Genomic DNA, 21832 nt, shown 5'->3' with positions numbered 1-21832 from the left:
ACCCCACCATATGTGGGGAGTGAGCAAGAAGAGAAAAAAGATAGGCTAGGAGAATAAAGAAGAGAAAGTGTGAAAAATGCAAAAAGAAAAACAAGGAATTGGGTTAACTGTGAGAAAGAAAACAATGGGAACCAGGAACAGGGAAGAAAGAAAAAGCTGAAAACTAAAACCTGGGAAGGGAAGAATAATGAATAATAATAATAATAATAATTTAAAACAGACAAAAACAAACAAAGAAACTAAAAAAGAAAAACAAATCTGGGCAGGACAGGTGGCTAGGCTCCATCCGAGCACACAGACTGGGATGGAATACTTGCTGGCCCAGAAAGTAGGCAGGAGTGTGGGATGGCTGCCCTTCCGTTCACGAAGAAGGTGTGGGGTCTAAGAGTAACAAGGGCAATATTGTACCTTTCCAGTCGTTTGTGTCCTGAATGTCCTTACGATCCCTAGCAAGTGGAGCCTGTTCTTAGGTCCCTGGAGTCTGAGAGAACACTGTCGCTTTAAATATCCAAAATGGTCAAAGTGCTTGTAAACGTTCAAAATGGCTACATCCTCTGGACAGGCAAAAGTCCACAGCTCAGCCCACCTTCCTCTTTGCTGCTTCCCCTTTTACTCACCAGCCGTCAGTGCAGTCCTCTGTGCAGCCCCTGGGTAGCAAGACTAATTTTTAGTTTACTTCTTAGGTCCTAACACCATTTGGCAATATCTAAGCCGTCCTTGCCTTTAGGATTGGTGACAGACTGCAGCTCCATGTGTCTCCTTTTTTGGTGTTTTCATGAAGGTTCTTCTATTAGTTGGAGTTTAGTCTACTTCCATATCCTTTCCTTCAAAACTCAGGGGTCCAGGATTTTCTTCTGTATGTGTCTTAATTGGTTTCCCTTTTCTTTGTTGAAGAGGGTCTGTGCAGTCTGTCTGCCTAGTCCGCCATCTTACCCAAGGCCTGCAAGCAGTATTCTTTAACTTCCTCATTTCACATCCTGACTTGGTTCCCTTTGCTCCATGTTCCTCTGACATCCAGTTTATTTATCAAGAGTAATCATTTGTAAAGCATTGTTTGTGCAGTCATTGGAAATCAAGCACGTATGGGTCACTGGGCTGATAGTATCAGGAATGAGATTCAGCTCTGCCCTAGAGTAGCTCAGAATTTAGTGTTTAGTTTGCATTTCTTGAGCTCTTGATATGTCCGTATCTTTACTAAGGCATTTTGAGACAGGGTTGGCCATGGAGACTCAGTCTTTACTCTGAGAGTTTACTGTGTTGTTTGGTGGGAGGACAGATTTGTAAATGGGTAATTTTTACATGATATGCAAGGACTGATAGAGCTAAAGAAATAAGTGGAATTTCTAGTACAACCTAGAATTTAAGGAAGTGGTTCTGAGCTAGGTCTTACAGTATGAGTGAAAACAAACCAAGTAAGAAGAGGTGATAAGGATGTTCCAGACCAGAAGGAACAGCATGGGAAAAGGCCCAGAGGCTGATCAGTCATCTTATGTACAGGTTGGTGTTAGTGGAACATAAAATATAAAACTTGTTAGGAGTCAGTGCATAAAGACTCCTGGACCTCATGATTGGGTGTCATAGGAGGGTTTTATGCAAGGAACTGACCTGGTCAGTTGTGTAGTTTAGTTTCATTATTTTGTCCACAGTAGAGAGAGGCTGGTGGGAGACAAGGAGAGAGGGAAAGGGAGAGTTGGGGAGAGAGAAAGAGAGAGAGGGCAGGAGAGAGGAGGAGAGAGATGGGGACAGAGACAGAAGAAATCAGTTTGGAAGAATCTATGTAAATTCAGCTTTTATATCTCCTCAGGACCTCCAAGTGGACATGTTCAAGAGGTTGTTACATGTCAGACTCTGAAGATTAGGGTACAAAACTGGTCAGGTGGATGGATTTGGGTCACTCAGGGCCAGTTGGCTGGTCAAAATCCCAAGAGATAATCTAAGGAGTTTGTAGTGAGAGAGGACCTGTGGACCTGAGGGACACTAGAGGTTAAGAGTTGGGCAGAGGGGACATCTATGGAGGAGACCAGGAAGGTTTATCCAGACTAGAGAGAAAAGAACAGAGGAATTGTAGTAATAGCATTGCTTAAATTTTAGGCACTGCTTAATGTTGTTCCATATATTAAGTCATTTAATGCTCAGAACATTCTATGAGATATTATTACTACTATAACATCAATTGTGAAATGGCAGCATAGATCATGTAGGAAATAAGTTGCAAAAATGGAATTCAAAACCATACAGTTAAATCTAGAACCCACCCTTAGCACTGTGCTAAACTGCTTTTTCAGGTAGCAGAAAATTTCAAAAAGGAGATGCTAGTGGGCAGTGCTGAATATTATTGGGGAAGTCTGATAAGAAGTTGGTTAAAATGTGTTTTGGGTTTGACAATATGGTGGTCATTGGTGATCTTTTTCAGAGCTCTTTCCGTTGAGTAAGGAGCTCTGGTGGCATTTAAGCTCTGGTGTGCTTAAAGTATTCGGCTGTAAACTAAAAGTTTGACCTGAGAGCTAACTGGTTCAAACCTACTAGCCGTTGCACAGGTGAAAGGTGAGGCAATCTGCTTGCTTAAAGATTTACAGCCTGGGAAACCCTATGGGGCAGTTCTACTCGTCCTAAAGGGTCACTGTGAGTTGAAATAGAGTTGATGGCAGTTAGTAGGCTCAGTTGATTAATGTACGAGATGCCAGATTGAAGTGGGCTGAGGATGGAAGAATGATGAGAAATACTGCTAACTGTTCTTTTGAGAGGGAGAGAGAAGAGAATGGTTAGTTGGCTGTGTCAATGGAAGTATTATTTTTTTTAAGTTGTGTTTTTTTTTTTTTTGACGAGCACATTTGAGCATATTTCTAAGTGAAGGATAAACCAAGTAGAGAGTAGAGGGAGAGGCTGAGAATGTGAGAGGAGGGGTATTGATTGATCACTGCCCTGGAGATGGGAGGTTTTGGAATCAAGAACATAGAGAAATGTTTCATCATGGACTGGAGGCAAGAGCCCCATATCCGCCCAGACAGGAGGTAGGAGGTGGAGATGTGGCCCAGTGGTGACAGAGGTGTTGACGGGCTTCAGGGACTTGATTATCTTCATAACTGCCACTGACAAACTGTCGCCTGAGAATTTAGTTTTTTATGTTTATTTTACATTTAAAAGAAAGAAATAATATATCCATTCTTTAAACTCATATAATTTGCTGTTGGATGACACAATAGCATAATGGTTCACAGCCCTGATTTTAAGCCTTCCCCTTCTACTTAGTAACTGTAACCTTGAGCCTCAATTTTCTCATACGTAAAGCAAGGTTGATAATAGTTCTTCCCTTGTCACCTCATAAGGTTAAGATTATGATGACTGAAAGCTTCCAGGACAGTGTTTACCTACAGTAAGTGTGTAATTAAAGTGAGCAATAATATTTAATCTATAGTTAGGAGGCAGTGTGTATGCTGGAGTCACACCTGGGCTGATTACTAATCTCATCTGTAGCACATTTCTCTTTTGTAGAATTAGGCAATAATAGTACCCACCTCAGGAGGTTGTTGTGAAGTGTAATTAAAATGCTTGTATAAAGTGCTTAGTGCAGGCTCATGTGTGTAAAGGGTTGACTAGGACAGGGGTGAAGGCAAACTGTAGCCTGAGTGGGTTTTTAGAGGGTTATTTAAATAGAAAAGAGAGGGGGAATAAAAAAGTGAGACTGTGCCCTCAAAGCTTAAAGCATTTGCTGTCTGGCCATTTGTAGAAGAAATTTGCTAAACTCTGGCCCAGGGTTGTGATCATCCAGCATTTATGAAATCACTAACTGCAGCATTATTTGTGAAGATTCTCTGCATAAAAGATGTTGAGATATTTTTTTGTTTTTAAATAATTTCTTTCATATTTTGTGACCTTCGAAATTATGTTTTTAAATTTTATCTTATTTTTTTAAAATTGCATCACATTTTCTTAATTGCGAGACTTTTCAGGAAAAATTAAGATTATTGTTTTAAGTGATGATTACTGTATTTTTATTAAATTCCTAGGCTTCTTGTGCTGGGATATTAGCTTATGAACTAGATTTTTCCTTAATTTCTCAATTGCTGGACTTTTACCTTTTCAGACTAATAATTCTATCACAGTTATAGCCATCATTTGGGAAGTTGAGAATGAGGGTAAGATGCTCTTATTTTAAACTCAGGAAACCAAAATATAGAAGCAGAAGGTGTTATTGTTAGTGCTGTGTTTATTGTTACACTCTTCCCCTACCCCTGAATATCTGGGTTTTCCTGCTTCATTTCCAGACTGTCACTCTCTGTTGCCCAAGTGCCTTGGTGTGGAATTATTCCACAAATGAGAATAAGAGCATGAACCCAGGCTCACCCCTGGACCTGTTGCAGGTGGCCCCTTCCAGCCTGCCCATGCCAGGTGGGAACACAGCTTTCAACCAGCAGGTATGTGCTTTGTTTCAGTGGTGAGATGGATAATTTCATTCTTGGGAAGCATCAGGTCATAGCCAAGCCTGGGTTTTAGTATCTTAGATGTTTGGTGTCATTCACAGCTTTGATCTGAAATCTCTGGGTAACCGTGAGGAAAAATACAGCCCCTCTGAACTGCAGAAGTTCATGAAGTTGCTACCTTTCTTTTCACTCTTTACTGGACACTGTTTGCTAAGACTTCCACCACCTACACAGTAATTATTGTGGTGATTCTAATACATGCCCACAACTCCCACTGTAGTAGTCTCTGATACTTAGTGTTGTATTTTATTAGTGCTGGGTTATTTGGTTCAATGACTTAGGAATGTGAGCCACAAGATCATGGTTATACTAAAAATAGGGTCCTTCTTTTTCATCAAGCAATTTTCCTAATGAAACATTACTAGTTGCTTTAACTCATTGAGGAATGGTTCAAAGAAGATTCTGTAGAACTTTTTATATCAAGTCCTAAATAAATTACACTTGTCAAAAGTTTTTGCATTTATTTTCATGAGCATTTATTATCAAAGACTGGTGTGGAATCACCATTTGAAAATGTTTAAACATGCACTTCTTGGGCAATTGGCTGTGTTTCCTACAGAACAGTCCAGATTGTAGTTCACTATAGTATACTCATGTGGAAAAACATGACATGATTTAGACAGATACTGTGGCTTTTCAAGCACAAGTTAATTAGAAGCAGTTATCTTTCAGGTTCGAGCAAGGATTTACGAGGTAGAGCAGCAGATAAAACAAAGAGGCCGTGCAGTGGAAGTTCGGTGGTCTTTTGACAAGTGCCAGGAGTCGACAGCAGGTAAAGAACCCAACAGAAGAATGAGTGCTTTTTTGGATGTTGGACTTTATGCCATGTGTCTTATAAATCATTCCACATGAATGAGGAAATGTTTGGCAGAGCCACCTGGTGAATTTTGAGGCCGTTTTTCTATTTATGCCCTGTAGGTCCTGGCTGTATAGAATGTCGGGTTTGCTTTTGTTGGCAATTCTTTCACAGCCAAGAAATGGTAATTCTTTAAAACTGCTTTTGTGCCACATAATGATGCATTGTGTTTCTTTAGCCTCTTGCTTAATTTTTGTTCCCAGGGGTGACCATTAGTCGGGTTTTGCACACATTGGAAGTCTTGGATCGTCACTGTTTTGACCGAACTGATTCCAGCAATTCAATGGAGACACTCTATCATAAGATTTTCTGGACAAACCAAAACAAAGACAACCAAGAGGTAGTTAATATTTCTTATTTTCACTTTCAATTTCTTGGTGTATATCCTTTTCTCATTCAGTAAATCCTGGTGAAGTCTTTTCTAGGAAGTACACTAACTTATGAAGATATGTCTGCCCTGAAGTAATTCTATTGTTGGGCAAAAGTGACCCAACATTATTAAAATTATTGCCACTGGACTGATATACCCAGGTCTTTTGATTGAGAAGATTTTCACCATGCCTTCCTGTCATTCAGTTTTGAGTAAGAGTATCCATAATCTATGAGCTCTGGTAGCATAGTGCCTGAGGCATTTGACTGCTAACCAGAGGCTGGCAGTTCAAACCCACCAGCCACTCCTTGGAAGGAAGGTTGGACAATCTACTTCTGTAGTGATACTGGCTTGGAAACCCAAGGAGGGGTTGCTGTGAGTCGGGTTTGACTTGATGGCAGTGAGTTTGGGTTTTTTTTTTTTGGTGTGATCCTTAGTCTAGTGATTACACTTTATGCAGTTGTTTGGCTTTAATGTAGGGGACTGTACTGTAATATTCAGCACATCAGAGAGTAGTGTGGTCATGGTCTTTGAAAATGCCTTAGTCAAATTTTATTTTTTCTAGCAACAGATTGTTTCATTAACAAATTACTTTATAAGCATAGGATTTTCAGGTCCCTTCCTCCCCCAGCCTTCTTTGGGGGAGATAAAAAGTTTATCTTCTTTTCACAATGAGAACTGCCTGTTTGTATCCAGTTTGTGCTGAGCACAGGAAAGCAGAGGTAAATGTTAAGACCTGTTACCCACCTTTGAAAGGAGCCCTAGTGGCACAGCGATAAAGTACTCAGGTGCTCAGCAAAAGGTTGGCAGTTCAGACTTACCCATCAGCTCTGTGGGAGAAAAACCTAGCGATCTGTCCCCATAAAGATTACAGCCAAGAAAACTCAGTGGGGCAGTTGTAGTCTATCACATAGGGTTGCCATGAGTCAGAATGGACTCCATGGTACCCAATAACAACCATCCCCCTTTGAGGAATGCCTTAGTTAACTAACTGTAGATGTCTTTGATTTTCAAACAAACCTTTGGAAATGCATATGTGGAAACGAGATAAAACAACAAAAACAACCACCAAAAGTCTTTCCTCTTCCTGTCTTTATGTGAGTCTGATACATGTTTCACTGTTGCACTCCTTGGAAAAGTTTGTACGTTTTCACCCTGCTTCTCAAAGCTGTGGTTCATTGATGCCAACTAGGATCCCAGGATGCTGAGTGAGGTACAGGTTGTGTGTATTTTCTAACTCATTGTGAGTGTCAGTAGAAATACTTCAGTAGGCCAGTACTTCATGATGTCAGTCTGCATAATTCTTTACTTTTTGAGGCAGGTTGGAGTGCTACTGTGCTCTGGAGTTGAAACCTTCAAGTCCTTTGTTTGTAATAAACACTCCCTTTGATAAAAGACTTCAAGAGTCCTAGGAGTTTTCATTTGGAGAAGTGAGCTTTCTGGAAGCAAAGCAGGGATACTCAAAGTTCAAGGTGTTCTTCTGGATTGTTAATCTTGCCTGAAGGTTTAGAGAAAACTAGTACCTGATGAGGGTTTTAACCAAGTTTGTGAAAACCACGTCAGTTTTGTGGTTAGCATGACTACATAACTTTCTAGTGAATTAACTGACCAACTTAAATTATTGCTTTTTCACCTACAGGGACTTCAGTTACCCACAAGCACTCTAAAAGGAAAATGATAATTAGGGTATAATTTGTCTTATCAAAGGCAGAAATTATGTTGTGATGTTACTGAATAAAATCGCACTGTGGGGTTTTCTTCAAAGTGAAGTTGTCTCCAAAATGAAGTGTTTGAGGTTAACCATTGCTGTGTGAGAGGAAATTATTAAAATTTATATTTAGATCATGTTTTTCAAAACCTCATGCTTTAAGTAGTTCCATTTTGTCTGTTTTGTAAGTAGTATAGTATTATGGCAGTATAGGTATAAAAGTTATAAATTAATATATACATATTGAGGAATTTTACTAAAAAATTTTGTGTTAAAAAATAGAAAGGATATGTGAGAAATGTTTGGAGAATGCCATTCTAAGCTTCCTCTCTACATGTTCTTACCCAGGCGCTGGGGAGGGTCATGCCACTAGAGGGCAGTAGCTGCTCAGGTTAGCCCACTAGCTGCCCCACATCCTTGGAAGATCATCAGTGTTGCCGTGTTTAGCCCTAGTTATGTTGAATATTGACTCAACTCTGGAAGGATTTGCTGTCAGTAAATGTGCTTCTTTGTGGTTAATATGCTGTTTCATAGGAGCTCTGGTAGCATAGTGTCTAAGGCACTTGACTGCTAACCAGAAGGCTGGCAGTTCAAACCCACCAGCCACTCCTTGGAAGGAAGGTTGGGCAATCTACTTCCATAGTGATACCGCCTCGGAAACCCAAGGAGGGGTCGCTATGAGTCGGGGCTGACTCGACTGCACATGACAACAACAAGAACATGCTGTTTTATGAGTAAAACAAAACTATATTTTAAACTTGTGATTCAGACTAGTCACTTTTTCCTAATTATCAGGTAGAAAGAACAAGTGAATGGACCCTTCTGTAACATTTAACATTAATTTTTACATTGTGGCTTTGACATCCATTTGTGTGTGTGTGTGTGTATCAAGGTGTGTATGTGTATGTATGCAAATGACAAAGTTTTGTCTGGAGAATATCACCAGGGATTAATGTTTTCTTGACTACTGGGTTGCTTCATATATTTCTGGAATTCATGTATAGGCAGCAGAGCTGTGTTGGCTCTGATCAGCTGTGTGATCTTGCCAAACAAAAACCAAACCCATTGCCATCCAGTTGATGCTGACTCTTAGTGACCCCCATTGGGTTTCTAAGGCTGTAAATCTCTACAGAAGTAGATCACCTCATCTTCCTCCCACAGAGCAAGTTTTACATGCTGTGTGCCTTAGTGCCCACCTGTTAAAGAGAAGTAAAATACTTATTTCCCTTTTCATTTCTAAGGAAATGTAAGCACATTGAGCATTGTGAAACTCTATTCAAGTATGTTTTACATTTTTTTATTATCAATAATTATTACAGTAATCATCAGTATTGTATTGGAAGAACCAATATATTAGAGCTCCTAATTCTTTGGTAAGAGGGAATTATGCAGAGTGGTGTGATTAGGATTCAGAAACACATTTTTGAAATGTACTTCCTCCTCTGTGGTTTCAGAATTTGTCTCAGAACTTAAACAGCATGATAGATAAGAGGAAAAATTACCAAAGTTTACAGTGGCTTTGAGATTTGCTTGTTTGAAGTTTTGTTTAGGTAAACCTAGGCCCTGGCTTGTACAGCCTGCTTCCCCATGTTTCCTTTGGGAAACTTGGCATGCTTCACCCTCCTCGTTTCCCTTTTCTCTGGAACTGTTAAGGGTAAACAAATCCCTCTTACTTCCTTTTAGAGATGAGAGTAGCAGCTGTCTGATGGGAGAAACTAGGGGGGGTCTGAGTTCAGATTTGTGTGTGTAATCAGATTTAGTTTCTGATGAGTGCTGTTGGGAACAGTAATGTATGGGCTGAAGCCGATTGAGGCCTGGATCCTGCCCCATGGTTGGACTGTGTCAGGATTGTGAGAATAGGAGCTGCCACTGTGCCCTTTGTTGGAGGATTGCCAAGCCTCTGGCACACTGTCACTAATTCCACGTGGTGTGCATCATCCCTTACAACCTCCTGTTTCTGTGTGTCCTTAGCTATCAGTTTGGTGTCAGAGCCTGAATAGTGTTACAAGGATGGAGAAAACAGAAATCTCAAAACCCCTAATGTTTACTTTATGTCTATGCTACTTGAATGTCTTTCAGTGTAGCATGAGGTATAAATACTGTCATCTTTATGTTCAGAGACTCCTGTCCTGCAGTGGCCTGGCAGGTGGTGTAGACTTGTGAGCTGTGCTGTCGTGTTTAAGGCAGCCAAAGGAGTGGGGGCCTAGAGGACCAGAAAATGACCATGCCCTGCCTGAATAGGGCAGCCACTGTTGGATTCTTTTGGGGATTGTGGACCCACTGTTGTCTGACCTTCCAACATTTCAAGAGAAGCTGTATGTATGCATGCATATAAAATTTCCTAATTCTTAAAACACTTAGGAGGCTAAGCAGCGTGTCTGCTGTCCATGTTTGCTTAGGTGTGTGCTACTTTCTACCTCTTCTTATGTGTTTTAGACACTTACTCATTTATTTTTCTGTACTTTAGAACCATTTATAGTGTGGGTGATGAGGTGGTTGGAGGCCTTACACTCTGACAGGGGAGTTCTTGCCTGAGGTATTTGTTCGTTGTGGTACAAATGGTTTGCACTAAACTAAAGTTGAGTGGAAGAAAGGCCTGGTGATCATCTCTCATAAAGGTTATAGCCAAGAATATGCTATGGAGCAGTTCCACTCTGTAACACATGGGGGTGCCATGACTCAGAATCGACTTGATGGCAACTGGATAGGGACCTCTGATTCCTGGCCCTGATCAAGTCTGTCTCATTTGGTTGGAAGGTGGAGGTCACAGTGCTGACCTGCCCTCTGAGCAGTAGAATGAAGGGGAATGTGTCCCTTTAGCCTTACAGAGCCCTTGAGCTACTTCCTTCCTCTTGTGGTCTCTCCTTATTATGTTGGGTGGAGGGGAAAAGCAGCTGCATCTTTGAGATCTTTGGGGACACGGACAGAAGGGAAGGTCTAACGGTGGCAGGAAGAGCTGCCTTCTAACTTCTCTCTTTGGTACCCAAGGAAGCAAACTTTCTCCTGAGTAATGAAAAGGCTGACCCAGCTGCCCTGAACAGAACTTTCCAGAACAGCAGCAGCAGCAGCACTTTTTCCCTGCGATTGCACCAAAAACGTCATGCACCACAATCCTGAAAACCTGCATCTCTAGTGTTTGTATTTGTTTTATGCTTAACATACTTGTGAAGAATTGTGTGAACAGATGTGATGAGTTCATACTGATATTTTGAATGACAAAAGTGTGCATAACACCTCTGGCACAGGGCCTCCTGGTCTGCATCAATGTGCCTTGAGAATTCTGGCTGACCACTGTGATTTAAAAGACACTCAACGCTTGGTTTCTGTTGTTGCTTTGCTTGCTTCATGTTTGTCTGCCAGGGAGTCTGTAGTTCTATGAGGTTAGAGTATTTTCTCACTGATGTATGATCAGCTTTTAGTGCCATGCCTGGGGCCCGACAGGTGTTCAGTAGATATTTATTGAATTTTTTAGTGGGATCATTTAAAAAAGCTGCTGGAGCTGTGAACTGGAGGGACAAATCCAGCTATAAAATTTGTCTTGGAAGCATATGGGTGGGTACAATAGAGATTTATATATATATCAGCTTTATCAGTGGTTTAGCTTTACTCAGGTGTACAAGAGAATACATGCAGGTGGAGGTAAAAGTAAGCTGATGGGTGAGCTCTCAGCTATAAAATTAACTGGTTAGTAAATTTCTTCAGGAGCCCTGGTGATGCAAGCAGTTTATGATCAGCTGCTAGCCTATAGCTGGTGGTTTGAACCCACCCAGCGACTATGAAGAAAAAAGGCCTGCAGAGCCACTTCCACAGAGATTATAGCCTAGGAAACCTTATGGAGCCATTTTGTTCTGAAACTCATGGGGTTGCCATGAGTTGGGGCCGACTGGATGACAGCTAACAATGACTACAGCAGAGAGTGTTGCTTTGGGAGCACTGTGAACAGTTCCCATAACTCTTGATGAGTCTCAGTTTCCTCATTAGTAAGTTGGATGTTTCTATTCCTGATAGCTTGAAAATGATACAGGAATCTTTTTTTTTTAATCCCCTCAGTATCTCACTTCATCTTTCTTTTCCTAACTTTTTATTTAGATTTGGGTGAAAGTTGTTTACAGAGCGACTTAGTTTCCATTCAACAGTTCATGTACGTTTTGTTTCAGTACATTGATTGCAGTCCCCACAATATAAGTGCTCTCTTCACAATTCTTCCCTTTGTTTACTGTTTCCCTTCGTTCTTTTCTACCCCTTTCTACCTTCTGAGCTTTATCCCTGGGCAAATGCTGCCCTTTTGATGTCATACAGTTGATTGTTTTAATAAGTATGTACCTCCCTGGTGTTGTTCACCTTATATCCCTATGGCTTGCTAAAAGGTGAGCCGTGGGGGGTGAGTTCAGTTACGGGCCTGAAAGGTGTCTAACAGCCATAGCTTTGGGAGTTCCACCAATCTATCAGGCCAGTAAGCCTGTTTTGTTTTTTTTTTTTTTTTTTTATTGTTTTTGAGTTTTAGTCCACATTTTTCTCCAACTCTGTCCGGGACCTTTCAGAGAGGTCAGCAGTGGTAGCCAGTTACCATCTAGTTCTTCTAGTCTTGGAATCATGGAGGCTGAGGTATGCATGGTCCATTAGTCCTTTACACTAATTGTTTTGCATGCATCTTTAATTTTCTTATTTCTTCTTTGCTCTGGATGAGGAAAGACCAATTATTGCATCTTAAATGACCTCTCACAAGTTTTTAAGACTTTAATCTCTGCATAGTAAGGTAGGATATAGAACATTTTCTTTGATTTTTTTTTTGTGCCAGTTGACCTTAGTGTCCCCTGAGACTCTGGTCCTGAGCCCCCAGGCCCAGTGAATCATTTCCTCAAGGTGTTTAGTTATAGCTCAGAAGTTTTCATAACTTTGTCCCCTTTATGCTCTACTATATTCATGGATACGGAGCTCTGATGGTGCAGTGCCTAAGGCATTTGACTGCTAACCAGAAGGTTGGCAGTTCAAACCCACCAGATTGTCCATGGATGGAAGACAGGACAATCTACTTCCGTAAAGATTTACTGCCAATGTGCCAGGTCGATTGAAAATTTACCACTCTGTATGTCTCCTTGTTCACCATTTTCATTCAGTTTCTTCTAATCAGTATTTGATCTATTGCTTTAACCTTTTCTTTTGAAGCTCGGGGTTCTAGGATTATCATCTGTGTCTATTTCACTTGGTTTCTCAGGTCCTTTTTGTAGAGAGTTTGGGTAGCATGTCTGCTTAGTCCACACCATCTTGCCACTCAATCAATATGAAATCTTATTGGTAAAACATTTCAGTATCTTTAGTGCCTATCATGTAAATAGGTACTCAGTAAACACTGTTGTGATTATTATTGACTGATACACTTAGAGAATCAGTTAAAAAACTCCAGCAAATGGAAGTAATATGATTAAAGACTTAACAGTGGGGCCCTTGGGGCTACCTTGCACCCACACATTCATTGCATAGTTTACTAATCCATAAAGCACAGGCAGTATCTATCAGGCCCTTTAAATTCTTTGATTTTTCAGAGTTAAAGACTGAAAAACTGGGAATAGTTGAGTGGGATTGACCCACCCAGCGTGAGATGTCCACAGTAAAATCTCATAGGATGAGAGAGCTCCCATGTGGGGAGATAGAATGTGTGAATTTAGGTCATATTATGGTTTAATGTAAGGGAAAAAGAAGTCACTTTTTCAAATGAACACCGAAGATAAGAAGGATCGAGTAAGACAAAAGTCAAGCAAGCAACAGAATCACATGTGGATGGCTTCTTGTGGAGATCTGTGTGCACTGACTTTGTTGTTGTTGTTGTTATTTGCCATCGAGTCGGCCCCGACTCATAGCGACCCCTCCTTGGGTTTCCGAGGCAGTATCACTACGGAAGTAGGAATGCCCAACCTTCCTTCCGAGGAGTGGCTGGTGGGTTTGAACCGCCAGCCTTCTGGTTAGCAGTCAAGTGCCTTAGGCACTATGCTACCAGAGCACTGACTTTAGGTTGTTGATAATGCTCAGCCATGGCTGAGCCAGGTGTACTGTGCTTCAGAAGTTATGCCTCTACCCACTGGACACCAAATGGAAGTGGTGCTAATCTTTTACAAGTACCATTTTTTTCTTTGTTTAAAATAAGTCGATTAGTGAAAGGTCATTTGTATTACCATAATGGGAAAGTTGTGTGTCCAGGCATAGCTTTAGACTTGTATAGCCTTGTCTGTGCAGTGGCCTTCCTAACAGAATGTACTCCATACAGTAGCTTATGGTAAGGACTTTAATAAATGCCAGTTATTGTTCTTGTCTGGGTGACTTGGTTGTCCAGTGAGTAGAACATAGTACCATTACAGAAATTTATATTTCTCTCCTTATTGTCAGTATGTTTCCTTCATTCTTCTTTTTTATTTTTTGTGAAGGTTTAGGTAACACAGTATTTTCCAATTCAAGATTTTCACTTGCAATTTAGTGACACTAATTGCATTAATTATACCGTGAAACCTGTGAAAACTGAAACTCCCTGGGACTGCCTTGTTTTTCCAGATTTTGCAAGTTTTCCGCCTTCGACAGGGTGCAATCACTGTTTTTCTCTTGCTCTCTATTTAGTGGAAAATATTTGCGTTTTCGTCCTCTGACATGTTACCACTTTAATCTGGTTCTGGCTTTTGCAGGTGTTACTCTATTGTACAATCATCACCAATATCCCTTGACTAATTTTCAGCACTATAAACAGAAATTCAGTGTCATCAAAAAGCTTTCCCCTTTTTCCTCCCTCCCACCTGTTTCCTTCATTCTTTGTAAAAGGCAAGGCTTAAAATGTATTGTAACATACAGTAATGCCTCTTAGAAATTAACTCCAGTGATTTAATTATTTTAAGTATGAGAGAAATGCACTTTTTGAGGGCTTTACTTTACAATTATAATTCATTCCATGTGTGACTCCTGTTACCATGAAATCGCATTATTTTTCAAAACTCTCCCATTTTTTGCATTTGTGTTATCTAAATGTCAGTAATTAACTGAGGGATAGCATATTCATTTTTGGCACAGTGCACATTAATTACAATTAATTAGTTGATTTAAATACTTAGAGGAATTGTCTAATTTTGTTTTCTTATCTACTTCTCTTTCTCAGAACCCAGAGCTGTACTATTTTTAACTCTGCTTAGAAAAAGAAAAAGGAAGTACTTTAGCTTCCATGCTGTGTTTTATTTTTGAGATGAGGCCTAATGACTATCAACATTGATTGATTCTAAGGACATGAGACTAGGAAAATATGTTCCTTCTCTGTCAAAAATCAACCATCCCAAACACCTTTTGGAAATACACATATGGAAACACATATATATGTTTCCATATATGTAATAAAACAAAACAAAAAACACACTCACTGTCATCAAGTTGATTCTGACCCATAGCAACGCCTGGTAAGTTTCCAAGACTGTAAATCTTTATGGAAGCAGACCATCTCATCTTTCTTCTGTGGAGCATCTAGTGGGTTTGAATTACTGACCTTTTGGTTATAGCCAAATGCAGTAACCACTACACTAACCATCAGAGCTCCTTATATGTATAATAATTATCCCCCCCAAAATGAATATCATTTGCATTTAAATTATAAATCTTGCGAGTTTGTAGTTAATAGTCTTTAACTTATTACCTTACATGGTGTAGAAATGCTGTTTGCAAGTATGATCTTATTAGAAGTTTAGAATAATTTGTAACTTATTAATTCTTGAAATTCATCCATATCTCTATAATGTGCCTCAGATTGCATGCTACAGGACTTGTTAATATCACTTCTCTCTATATTATTATGTGGTATTTATTGGTGCTGTAATATGAATAATACTTTTATCCAAATATGACCATTTTGTGTGATACTGACTGAGAATGATTGATTTTATTTATACACATCTTTTAGTTTCAGACAAAAGTGCCATTAAAGAGTTTTATTCAGTATCTGATCTCAAATCCTTTTGCTCAGTAGTTTTAAGTAGTGTCATCGATCTCTCCCTCTCCTTTTATGGTATAGGTAGTATATTAAAAATTTTTTTACTTGAAATTAGCAAATAATGTCACCAAGCATCTTTTAATTTCTGAAGAATGCTTATCTTTCAGATGTAGTTGCCAATTATTTTCCCTTCATTACTAAATGTTGGAAGACCTGTGCTTAGTTTCTACAGACTCTAATGAGACTGGATACTTGAATAAGAGTTGAGTTATGCTTACTTTGTTATGTTTATCCTCTTCTTCCACTCACAGAAATAATAAGGTGGCAGATTCCCCTTAAGATGAATCCCTTTTGTTCACATTTGTGATATTTTTATTATAGAGGTAGATAGCACCATTAATGTTGATTATTTGCAACAGAATTAATAGTGATTTCAGTTTTTTACCATTGTGTGTTTGTCCTAAGTTCATGAGGTCATAGGAACAGTGCTGTTAGACGCACCTTAGCAGTTTTTGTATTTTGTGTCCATTTATCCTTTCTTTGTTTATTGGCTTTATAGAACTTTTTTTCTCTGTGATTATTATATATGGAGTACTTAAATACATTTTTGAGATTAAGTCCTTTTCAGGCTATGACTTGGACCTCTGTCCTCCTCCCCTGCATAGAAGGAAGGCAGTTTGACATGAAAACTCCTTTATAAGGTGAACAATGAATGACACCAGAGAGGTACATACTCATTAGAGCAATCCATCATACAAGATCAAAACGACATCATTTGCCCAGGGATAAAGCTAAGGAGGCAGAAAGGGATAGGAAAGAAGGATGAAGGGAAATGGTAAATGTAGGGAAGAAGTGGGAAGAGTGCTGTTACAATGTGGGGATTGCAATCAGCATCACAAAACAAAACGAGTATGAATTGAATAGAAAGCCAATTTGCTCTGTAAAATTTCACCCAAATCACAATTGCAAAAAAAAAAGGGCAGGGGGAGAAGCCCCTTCTCTGGAGCCAGATAACCTATGTTTGACTCTTAGCTCTGGCACTTAGTAGCTTGGGATGTTGACAAGTTACTTAACTTGTAGGCCTTAGTTTGCTCAGCATGAAAGCATAGAATTGTGTAAGGCAGGAGAACGGAGCCTGATATAAAATAAAGACTCATATATCCTAGCAATAATCAGTTAATTTTAGTCTATATCATTTATATATATAGGTATTTATGTGTAAGTTTACAACATTAACAGGCTCAACATAAATGGGATTGCACTCTACATAATATTCTTTAGGATCCCCCCCCATATTGTCCATTACCTTTTGCTTGTTTATTGTTTCCAGTTGTTGGTACTCAACACTTTTATTAGTTTTAATAAAATTTTCCAATTGATTTTCTGAATTGACATGGGACATAATCATCATATACAAACTGCAGTAATAGTGCCATGTTCTCTCAAATAGTTAACTCCTTTTTCTTCACATTGGCTAAATCTTTCAGAAGGATGCTAACTAATAATGTTGGGACCAACATCACTGACTCATTAAATCAAGAATGGGAATGCCTCTAATGTTCCACAGTTAATCAAGTATTTGGTAAAGTCAGATTTTATTTTCTCCCTGTATTAAGTAAATGTGTATGTGTATATGTGGGAACACCCAGACACGGGAAGAGCTGGGGATGAGACAGAGCCACGGAAATCCAGGTAAGGGGAGGCAGACAGGCCCCACACCCAGATGCGGGAAGTAGGGGAAGAGCCAGGGACGAGACAGAGCCAAGGGATCCAGGTAGGGGAGGGAGACAGTCCCCAAACCCAAGAGGCAGGAAGTGGGGGAAGATCCCAGGATGACAGAACCATGGGAACCAGGTAAGGGGAGGGCTGAGAAGTTTCCAACAGCTAAGGGAAACAAACTTGTCTGTCAATTTGTCATACTGTGGTGGCTTGTGTGTTGCTGTGAGGCTTGAGGCTGTGCCACCAGTGTCTCTAAAATGCCAATGGGGTTGCACATGGTGCACAGGTTTCAGCGCAGCTGACAGACTAGGAAGAAGGAAGAGGCCATCTACTTCTCAAAGAATTGGCTATGGAAAACCTTATGAATAGCAGAGAAACACTGTCTGATATTTACTGGGCAACTTTATGAATAGCCCTGAAACATTGTCCAGTACAGTGCAGGAAGACCAGCTCCTTAGGTTGGAAGGTACTCGAAATAAGAGTAGGATAGCTGCATCATCAGAGTAGAGGGAACCTTAATGATACGGATAAAGTAAAGCTTTTGGGACCTCTATTTGCTCATGTGGCACAACTCAGTTTGAGGCAAAACAGCTGCAAACATCTATTAATAATTATGGAATGTATGAAGTATGGATCTAGGAAAATTGGAAGTTGTCAAAAATGAAATGGAATGCATAAAGATTGATATCCTAGGCATTAGTGAGCTGAATTGGACTGGTTTTAGCCATTTTGAATCAGACAATCATATGATCTACTATGCCAGGAATGACAATTTGAAGAGGAATGGTGTGGCATTCATCATTGCAAAGGATGTTTCAAGATCTGTCCTGAAGTACAATGCTGTCAGTGATAGGATAATATCCATATGCCTCCAAAGGAGACCAGTTAATTCTACAATTAATCAAACTTATGCACCAACCGTCAAAGATGAAGAAATTGAAGATTTTTATAAACTTCTGCGGTCTGAAATTGGCCAGGTATGCAACTGATGTGTTAATTATCACTGGTGACTGGAATGCAAAAGTTGGAAACAAAGAAGAATTACCAGTAGGTGGAAAATTTGGCTTTGGTGACAGAAATAACACTGGAATTGCATGATAGAATTTTGCAAGACCAACAATTTACTCATGGCAAATACTTTCTTTCAGCAACACAGATGGCAGTTATACATATGGACTTAGCCAGATGGAGTACACAGGAATCAGATTGACTACAACTTTGGCAAGAGGCGATGGAAAAGCCCATTATCTTTAGCCAAAACAAGTCCAGGAGTTGATTGCAGAACAGACCATCAACTGCTCACGTGCAAGTTCAACTTGAAGTTGAAGACAATTAAAACAAGTCTGCAAGAGCCCAAATATGACCTTGAATATATCCCTCCTGAATTTAGAGACTATCTGAAGAATAGATATGATGCATTTGAATACCAGTGACTGAAAGCCAGAATTATGGGATGACATCAAGAACACCATCCATGAAGAAAGCAAGAGGGTATTAAAAAGATGAGAAAGGAAGAAAAGACCAAAATGGATGTCAGAAGAGACTCTGAAATTTGCCCTTGAGTGGAGAGTAGCTAAAGCAAATGGAAGAAATGACAAGATAAAAGAGTTGAACAGAAGATTTAAAAGAGCAGCTCAAGCAAAAAAAAAAAGTACTATAATGAAATGTGCAAAGACTTGGAGTTAGAAAACCAAAAGGGAAGAATGCGCTTGGCATTTCTCAAGCTGAAAGAACTGAGGAAAAAAATTAAGCCTGGAGTTGCAATATTGAAAGATTCTATGGGCAAAATATTGAATGATGCAGGAATTATTAAAACAAGATGGAAGGAATACACAGAGTCATTGTACCAAAAAGACCTGATTGATCTTCATCCATTTCAGGAGGTGGCATATGATGAAGAACCAATGGTATTGAAGGAAGAGGTTGAAGCTGCAGTGAAGGAATTGACAAAGAACAAAGCTCCAGGAATTGATGGAATACCCATTGAGATGTTTCAACAAACAGATGCCCCACTGGAGGGACTCACTTGGTTATGCCAAGAGATTTCGAAGACAGCTACCTGGCCAACTGACTAGAAAAGATCCATATTTGTACCCATTCCAAAGAAAGGTGATCCCACAGAATGTGGAAATTATCGAATAATATTATTAACATCACATGCAGGTAAAATCTTACGGAAGACAATTCGAAAATGGTCGCAGCAATAGATTGACAGAGAACTTCCAGAAATGCAAGCTGGATTTAGAAGAGGATGTGGAATGAAGGTGTTCTAATTATCTAGTGTCACTCTGACAAGAATATATAATGGGATGGCCTTAACAAATAGGTGTTTATTCTCTTACAGTTTGGAGGCTTTAAATCCAAGTTCAAAATGTCAGGCTCCAGGGGTTGGGTGAAAGCCCTTCAACCTTGGGGTCCAGCTCTGCCTCCTGCTCCTGGCCCCCTGGAGCTAGAGACGTTTCTTTACCCAGACAACTGCTGGCTGCTGAGGCTGCCAAGCCCAAGGTTGACAAGTAAAATGGCACAGTCCTGATGTTACCAAACCACAGGGCAGGGCATTAATTCAAGTGCATTGTAAGTCCCAAGGTCAGCAGAGCATGGCAGGCTACTGAACAGTGACATGGCTACATGCAGGGTCTAAGCATGCCATAAGCTAGCTACTATCCCCAAGGCTTCTCTTTTATATACAGGAAGCAGACCACATCCCAAAGGCAGCTACTCAGCTGCTTGTGGTGGATCCCCCCCATGGAATTGCCAGTCTCATCATGGGGAATAACTATCACCAGCTTCCCAGCCACTCAACCAGGCCCAGCCAAGTTGACACACAGACGTAACTGCCACACAAGGATGTCAGTGCTGTTGTCAGGTAGATCTTGGCTCAAAGCAAAGAATACCAGAAAGACATTTGCTTATGTTTTATGGACTGTGCAAAAGCATTTGATTGGGTGGATCATAACAAATTATGGGTAACATTGAGAAGAATGGGAATTCCAGAACACTTAATTGTACTCATGAGGAACCTGTACATAGACGAGGAGGCTGTTGTTGAAATAGAACAAGGAGACACTGCATGGTTTAAAATCAAATAGGGAGGACGTCAGATTGTATCTTTTCACCATACTTATTCAATCTATATGCTGGGCAAATAATCCTAGAAGTTTATTAAGAAGATGACTGTATGAAGAAGAACATGGCCTCAGAATTGGAGGAAGAATCATTAACAACCTGTAATAAGCTTATGGCACAACTTTGCTTGCTAAAAGTGAGAATGACTTGAAGTACTTACTGATAGAGATTGGAGAATATAGTCTGCAATATGGATTACATCTAAATATAAAGGAAAAAATCCTGACAACTGGACCTATAAGCAGCATTACGATAAATGGAGAAAAGATTGAAATTGTCAAAGACATTGCTTCATTCTACAATTGATGCCAGTGGAAGCAGCAGTCAGAACATCAGATGACATATAGCACTGTCAAATTGGCTGCAAAGGACCTCTTTCAAGTGCTGAAGAGCAAAGATGTCTCCTTGAGGACTAAGGTGCTCCTGACACAATCCTTGGTATTTTCTATCGCCTCATATGCATATGAGAGCTGGACAATGAATGAGGAAGACCGAAGAAGAGTTGATGCTATCGGTCTGTGGTGTTAGTGAAGAATGCTGAAAGTACCGTGCACTGCCAAAACAACTAACAGGTCTGTCCTGGAGGAAGTGCAGCTGGAATGCTCCTTGGAGGTGAGAATGGCCAGACTTCTTCTCACCTACTTTGGTCACGTTGTAAGAAGGGATCATTACGTGGGGAAGGATGTCATGCTTTGTAAGGTGGACAGTCGATGAAAGATGGGAAGGCTCTCAATGAGATGGATTGACAGTGGCTGTGGTGATGAGCTCAAGTATAGCAAGGGTCATGGAGCTGGTGCGGGACCAGGCAGTGTTTCGTTCTGCTGTGCATAGGGTCACTGTGAGTCGGAAATGACTCGACAGCACCTAACAAGAACAAACAATGTATGTGGGCAGGCAGGATGTAAATCCTGTCCCCTCTTCCAACATACCTCTTATCTTGTTTTTTCTTTGACTTCATGTAGCACAGTATATTGCTTTTACTCTTTCATTAAAAAAAATACCTAGTGAGCTTCTTATGTGTCTGTTCTTATGGTAGATGGTGAAAATAAAATCAGGAACAAAATGAATCTCTGCCTTTTATGAATGACTACTCTAGAAAACATTTTGTGCAAAATAAGGTCTTTGCTACTTCACTAGTCCATTTATCTTCTGTGTCAAGTAGATTAGAAGTCAGTTTGTTGGGATAGAAGTCTAGGCTGGAATAGAGGATGGCAGTACTGGCCTGGCCTGGGTCTGTTTGAGCCCCAGGAAATCCTCTTGGATCTGTCATACTCCTTGTGCTTCAAGTGATGTTGATTCACGCATGATGGGAACAGCAGCGTGGTACAGCAGAGAGTTGGCCTTTTGAATAAGGACTCCCTATTCTGCCACTTTCTATCACTGCGCCCTTGGTGATATTACTTAACCTCTCTGAACCTTAGTTTTCTTACTGTAAAATAGGGATGTTGTTGTTGTTATGTGCCATCGAGTCAGACCCGACTCATAGCGACCCCTCCTTGGGTTTCTGAGGCAGTATCACTAGGGAAGTAGATTGCCCCATCTTCCTTCCCAGGAGTGGCTAGTGGGTTTGAACCGTCAGCCTTCTGGTTAGCAGTCAAGTGCCTTAGGCTCTAAGCTA

The 21832-nt window shown here is 40.2% G+C and overlaps 1 protein-coding gene across 1 annotated transcript in view; it reads left to right on the top strand.

Annotated features, from left to right (window-relative positions):
- The window catches only part of MED12L (mediator complex subunit 12L), a 518530-nt gene that overhangs the window by 133997 nt on the left and 362701 nt on the right, over positions 1-21832 (top strand). The window contains 4 exon segments of the mRNA XM_042780849.1: positions 4008-4136; positions 4266-4415; positions 5154-5253; positions 5541-5677. Coding sequence (XP_042636783.1) covers positions 4008-4136; positions 4266-4415; positions 5154-5253; positions 5541-5677 — 516 coding nt within the window.

Source organism: Orycteropus afer, unplaced genomic scaffold (assembly GCF_000298275.1).
Source record: "Orycteropus afer afer isolate SDZICR_OR568_19922 unplaced genomic scaffold, OryAfe1.0 scaffold00066, whole genome shotgun sequence".
NCBI classification, from domain to species: domain Eukaryota; kingdom Metazoa; phylum Chordata; class Mammalia; order Tubulidentata; family Orycteropodidae; genus Orycteropus; species Orycteropus afer.
The sequence above is the reverse complement of the archived record's forward strand: the minus strand, read 5'-3'. Positions and strand labels throughout refer to the sequence as shown.